Consider the following 7,194-nt stretch of genomic DNA (forward strand, 5'->3'; position numbering starts at 1 on the left):
TGCGTTTGAATTTTTGTCATCTGGTTTAGTTTACTATACATATCTTTGTGTCTAGCTTATTTTAATATACTAAAATTAACTAAATAAAAATAATAATTCACCATTCAAATGATAGTTTTTAAAAAATATGTTTTTGGTTATTTTATGAAAAATATGTAGAATATTGATTTATTATAAATACATTACTATAGTAAAGATTACAAGTTTAATTAATTGGTTATTTTTAATACATTGTGTCATTACAATGACTGAGGATTTATTGTCCGTTACTGATTGTCAAAAAAGTCTATGTATAAAATGTAAGTATTAATAATTTGATTATACTATATATTTATTAATTATATTACATATTATTTAAATTGTATTTTATCTTGTATGTAGTTCCATAAATATGATCCAATTACTACAAGTAACATAATGTTTGATGTGCCGCAACATACATGTCAATTAATAATGTCAATAATTAATTGGTTATTTTTAATACAATGTGTCATTACAATGACTGAGGATTTATTGTCCGTCACTGACTGTCAAAAAAGTCTATGTATAAAATGTAAGTATTAATAATTGATTATACTATATATTTATTAATTATATTACATATTATTTAAATTGTTTATCTTGTATGTAGTTCCATAAATATGATCCAATTACTACAAGTAACATAATGTTTGATGTGCCGCAACATACATGTCAAAAAAAAAAAAAAAAAATCAAATAGAAAGTCTTACCTCAAATGTAAATATAACTGAATAAGATCTTTTCATTCTAATATTAATAGATATTATTAATTAATATTTTATCATTTTATTTTATCTTATAGGTAAAAAGTAGCTTTCAAAATGAATTTCGTGATTCAAAATATATACCTACAACATTGATGATCACACAATATCTTGTATGTTCAAGTATTAACATACATATAGTATGTAGTCTATATACACTACTATACTGTCTCTACAATCCTCTACAGTTTTATGTGTTGGAAAATCATCAATTTATGTACCAATGGATAAATTATGTATTTATATTTAAATTAATAGTATGAATTGTATGATTAAATTCATTAAATTATTTTAAAAAAAAATTGTATAGGTCTTATAATTAGAATATTAGGAATACTGAGAAAAATCAAAAATTTTATAAAGTGTTAAGCAAAGAAAGGTGACCTATTTTAAATTCAAAAAATATGAGACTTATGGTCGTAAACTTCTAGGTTATAGAGACCTTTTATTTGGTTCTGAAATATAATTATTTTTCAACAATTTAAAAAAAAATTAAATTTATTTCTATCTCCGTCACTAATGAGGTGAATTATAAACAGATAATTAATTTTTTTTTTGAAGTAATGATTGATTTTGTTTAGTAACTATGAGTTTTTAGATTATACACAAATACTCTGCTTACGCAATCCGTTAAGTATAAATTCTAATGATTTTTAGTTAACTAAGTGAATTTAGTCGGTATTTCAGAAATAAAATGATTTTACTACATTTGTATCTTAACAGCAATCCTTGGCGTGCACATCTTTATACCGTGGACATAGGTTTCCTTCAATAATTAATAAACTATACTACAATACTAATAACTAGTAAGCATAAGGTATATTAAATGTCTGAACATGCCTACTACAGTCAGTTACATTATATTTGATGCTTTTTTTTTTTGAATATAGTATGTATATTTTTATATTTTTTATATGTTTAAAACAATTAAATCAAACAAAAATAATTTCAACCTACAATCTTCTTGATTGGTTATTACAATAATTTAATTAATTAAAAGTTAACCATCACAGATATTGATTTGTGCAAGTTTGTTAATATTGCTGTTAAGATACTAAAAGATAAAGAAATTGATATTTAATAATTATTATAATAGGGTTTTTTAATTTAAATTATAACAAATGATATGACGTACAACAAACATATTATGTATTGTTACGGCCAACATTTAGGTTGCTGGTAATGAATTACCTGTCCTTTTTTACGGTCTTGAGTTGGGCATCTCGGCGTGTTCTTAAATATAAAAAATATAAGACATTAATTAGTCATGTACCTATAATAAATTATTAAAAAAGATAAATAGTAAAAAAAAAAAAACATTAATATTACTTTATTTTTTTTGTCTTCCCAATAGACAAATCTAGCTTTGGCTTTTCTTATAAGGTACTGATCTTCTACAGTTTGCTCTCCAATCTTGATGCCATTTAAAATGTCCAAAAATTTACTATGTTTGGGACACCACCATTCAGTACAATTCTAATAAAATACAAATTATAAACTTGATATCAAAATCATTTTAAATGAATATAATACATCATTTATTTTCAATGCGTCTGAGCTTATACTGCTTGGCTCATCTTGTACACTTAATTTTTTCATTTTTGAACAGACAAGTTTTTCAATAAATGAAATCTTGGATTCAAGTGGCTGTAAATCATCTAATTTTACATAATTACTCATACTAGATGAGGGGGAATTATGTAAAATTTGTTGCTCCTGAATGTAAATAATTTTAATTTAGTATTATGTGTTGGATATTTTGTTTATTTGTGTATTTTATTATTTATTAAATTTATTTTTACCAATTTCTTTTCAATATCTATTGCGGTTTTATCATTCACCTCAACAGTGACCAATTTTTGTTTAAGTAATTCCTATAAAAATAACACTTAGCATATTTTTTTTAAATAATTTTCTTACATGTACTTACAATGTCCTTCTCTAAACTCTCACATTTTGTTTTGAGTACAGACTATAACAAATATTGTAATTTATATTATAACTGCTGTGTATTTATAAAATTATAATGTTATACCTATAATTAGGGTTAGGATGTTTATGCACTAAAAAACAGATAAATATGCATAAAAAATAAAGAAATGCGAAAAAAAATGCAATATAAATATAATATGTTTAGAAATAAATTGAATTATTAATAAAAAATCAACAAATTGTGTCAGTAAAAAAAATAAAAAAAATTTGCAAAATCATAAACATCATAACCCTACCTATAGTTATACATATTTTACTATTATTTATTAATAACTGAAAGTATTAAGTGTAATATATTTTTTAATTTTGCTACTAGAGTACTTACATTATCTTCTTCCAAAATATCATTTTTGTTTTTGAGTATGATCTATCAGAAAAAAAAAATTGTAAATATTATGCATATTTTTTTATTTGTTTTATAAACTTACATTTTTTTCTTTATAAGCCTTTTCCTGAACTTTTAATGTTACCTAATAATATGTTATTGAAAATAAATTGTTTACCGTGTAATTATTTTTTTATTATTTATTCTGCTTTAGTTACTTACAATTTCTTCAGCAAGTGATTTATTTTCTGTTTGAAGGCGTATCACATCTTCAGCATAATAGTTACTTTCAACATTTTTATTTTTTAAATGTTTGTCTAACGTATGGTATTGCTGTAAATTTGTGTATATACATATGTGTCTTATTATTATTTTCAAAAAAAAAAAAAAAAATAGATATTAATTTCAATATTCACATACCTGACGTAGAGTATCCATTTCATTAATGGCATCTTTAAGCGCGGACTTGAAAAATTCTAGTTCGGTAATATCATCACCTTTATTATTTTTCTTGTACTCACCATATAAAACACCAACATCTTCAAAAGTATCCATTATTTTAAATGTTTAAACTTTAAGCAAAATAAAGAAATAAAGAAGGTGCGATGTATATCTTTAAATGCACAAATCTAAACAAGTTGTAGAACAAAAAATACTACAGAAATACATATGTAACCATGTAGAAAACACTTAAAAGTGTCAGACTTTCCAGTTAGATAAAACTAATAAATGTACTATTTATAAAATAATAATCAAGTTTAGATAAGTGTCATATCTTGGTTTTGGAAATCCACATTTTTTTTAAACTATTATGTATTTATGTAGGTTTTCTATTGAGACTTTAACAGCCTATCTGACTTGAAGATTTTTCTCAAATTTTAACCAAAATATAATTAATTTTAATTAATTTAACGATGCCTGCAATTTATAGTAACGCAGAGTATTCTGATATGTTGGCTATTTTTTATGAATGTGGTAAAAGTACACTAAATGCTTCTCGTAAATATTACAAAAATATCCAGAACGAAGACAACCTTCACGAGCTACATTTACCAATGTAGCAAATACATTGCACCAAACAGGTAGAATAATAATAATATTTTAATAATTAACAATCATATAAATATTTTATAAATTATATTAGTACCTATATACAATCTATTATTAATATTAAATAAAGCGCAGCTTAGTTTTACTTTTAAAAAAATACAGTTTATTCCTTAATACATAATATACTATAAAATAAAATGAAAGAATATAAATATAAAATACAAAACATGAATTTAAATAAATTTATATCAATTAGACAATAACTACATCATAGAATTTACATGGTATTCTTCATTAACAAATTCAAAATAAGACACTAAATACACTAAAAAATTAAAATTTTGTACAGGCAAGTTTCCAGATGGCCATCGATCAAGAAATCACGCTGTTGTAGATGATTGTAATACTGTTGATGTTTTAGCTGCATTTAGTTTCACACCACAGGCATCAATAAGATCCGTAGCTCGGCAAACAAATATTTCTAAATCAACAGTACATCGCATACTAAAAAACAATTCATTTCATCCGTTCAAATTACATTGTGTTCAAGAGTTGAAACCATCTGATCCAGAAAGAAGACTGCAATTCATATCAGAAATTGTTAGCTTGTATGATCAAGATAGCAATATATTGGACAAAATTTTATGGACTGATGAAAGTCTTTTTAACAATAACGGCATGGTAAATCGGCATAACGCACATTATTGGAATGATTCAAATCCATTTTGGACAAGAGAAACCAAGTCCCAAGTTCGATGGTCCATAAATGTATGGTGTGGTATATTAAATAACACATTAATAGGACCTTACTTTTATGAAGGGACGTTAACTGGTGTACGTTATTTGAATTTTCTAGAAAACATTTTGCCATTATTGCTAGAAAATGTTCCTCTTCATACTCGGGAATGTATGTGGGTACAGCAAGATGGTGCTCCACCACATAATTCCAATATAGTCAAAGATTATTTGAACAATACTTTTCCTTTGCGATGGACAGGTACGAACGGTCCAGTTAAATGGCCACCACGTTCTCCAGATCTTACACCACTAGATTTTTTTTTATGGGGATATTTAAAGGATCGTGTTTATACTGAGCAATCTTCTTCACTCGATAATTTGAAAGAGCGTATCATTGCGGCATGCTCGTCCATAACATCGGAAATGTTGAAGTCTGTGACGGCATCAATATTAACACGTTATGAAAAATGTCTATCAAATAACGGTAGACATTTTGAAAATATATTAAAATAATTTAACTATTTTTTCAAAAATAAATATTATGTTATTATTGCTACTATGTAAAATATTTTATAATAAATAATTAACTATTAAAACTAAATTATTAAGCTATTGCATAGCTTTTATCGCAGGCGTGGTGACTGAAAATATATTTTTCGTAACGAAAAAGCGTGACCGTTACCCGTTAATTGTTACCATGGTTACCGAAAATAAATAATAATAATAATAATCGTTATCATTTATTATTATTTTAGTTTAATATTATTCACTGTTATCTACCAACAAAACAAATGCATTTTGTCAAATCTTGAGATATGCGGTGTTGCAGTTTCAGCGACGATATACAGTATAATAATAAAAATAATATAATAATATAATAATATTATATTATATTATTATTATTATTTTTTTTATTAAATTTTATTAACTTCTTATTTCGTGTTAATATGTAATACTGCAATAGCTTTATCGCGGCAGTCCCCGAGTGCCACTTGACTTTTTTTTATTATAAAATGTAAAGAATAATTAACTTGGTTGATCTTGAATCTGGATTATTGATCCGCTATCACTGTTTAATGTTTATTATTTAAAAATGATAATTGATATCACGGTCTTAGATTGATACTTTGATCCAATTGATAAAACATAATTGATAATGATAATGACATTTTATTTTATATCACGGTTTTATCTTAACCGTGTTTTATATTCAATATAATCTTTATCAATAATATTGGTTATTTTTATAATATAGCTATTATTGTTATGACATGTTTTCCCAGTACTTCAGAAATCGAGCACCACAGAATTGATATCTATCCAATTAATACCTATGACAATAAACTATTGTGCACACAATATTTTATGGCCTATCCTCAGATAAAAGATGTCAATATTTTAACTACTGGTTTTTAATAAATACAGCTACCACGATTACGCTACACAATACCGCAGGCAAGCGTCTCTTAATACTGCGTTTTGAAATAACCGTATTCTACAAACGGATTATTTAAAATTAAAAGTATAAACGCTAAAATTAATTGTAAAAAAGTATTATACATTTCTGGTAATAAACACATGAATTATTTAATCAATAATTGCGGGTATTATTGTATTAATATAGTTTATATACCAGTACACAACTTATTATTATAAATTATAATAAATACAATAAAAAAATAGTTAGATTTGAATATGCACCTATTTAAAAATGTACATACAAAATAATTTTAAAATAATTTATATTTTTTGAAATTATAATGTTTCTATCATAAACTAGATAGTAAATTATTAACGAGAATATTGATATTTAAAAAAATTGTAAAAAATCAGCCACTTGACTTAAATAAATGTTTTTACCATGTAAATTTTTCTGAAAATCAGATTTACAAATTGGCTATTTTGAATACTTTGGAAATTTTTTTTATAAATTTTTAAGTTTTTTATTTTCGGTATTAAAAAATAAAAAATAAAAAAATGATAATAAAAATGTAGCGCAATCGTCTATAAATTATATTTAAAAGAAATTTTTTAAAAATATTAATTAGATCAAAAGTTATTTCATTTGTCAGATCTCTGTGGGACACCCTGTATATTGCGAATTAAATAAGTATTGAATTTTATAGGCCCGAGAAGAGCCGTCTTTAGTGATTTAAATAATTGAGAATTTTATAGGGGATAAAAAAATCCTAAGTAAAAAAAAATAATAAATAATAAAAATATTGATAGAAATAATTGGGGAAATATAATAGAAATTTTTACGGAAAATTTTATAATAAAATAATACTGATAAATATTATTTAA

The 7,194-nt window shown here is 24.3% G+C and overlaps 1 protein-coding gene and 1 long non-coding RNA gene across 2 annotated transcripts; one reads left to right on the forward strand and one right to left on the reverse strand.

The window, feature by feature from the left end:
• The first annotated feature begins 214 nt into the window (after positions 1 to 214).
• On the forward strand, positions 215 to 1,007 carry LOC126555204 (uncharacterized). The gene is made up of 4 exons (XR_007606773.1): positions 215 to 299; positions 382 to 553; positions 632 to 738; positions 824 to 1,007. It is a non-coding gene; the product is annotated as an uncharacterized LOC126555204 (long non-coding RNA).
• Positions 1,008 to 1,940: 933 nt separating this feature from the next.
• LOC126555203 (uncharacterized) lies at positions 1,941 to 2,951 on the reverse strand. The gene is made up of 4 exons (XM_050210161.1): positions 2,588 to 2,951; positions 2,319 to 2,501; positions 2,115 to 2,261; positions 1,941 to 2,018 (listed from the first exon to the last, which is right to left on the reverse strand). The coding sequence occupies exons 2-4, from the start codon at positions 2,463 to 2,465 to the stop codon at positions 1,941 to 1,943; spliced, it is 372 nt and encodes a 123-aa protein (XP_050066118.1). The 5' UTR covers positions 2,466 to 2,501; positions 2,588 to 2,951.
• Positions 2,952 to 7,194: the final 4,243 nt, after the last annotated feature.

The sequence above is a fragment of the Aphis gossypii genome, unplaced genomic scaffold (assembly GCF_020184175.1).
Source record: "Aphis gossypii isolate Hap1 unplaced genomic scaffold, ASM2018417v2 Contig00745, whole genome shotgun sequence".
NCBI lineage: Eukaryota > Metazoa > Arthropoda > Insecta > Hemiptera > Aphididae > Aphis > Aphis gossypii.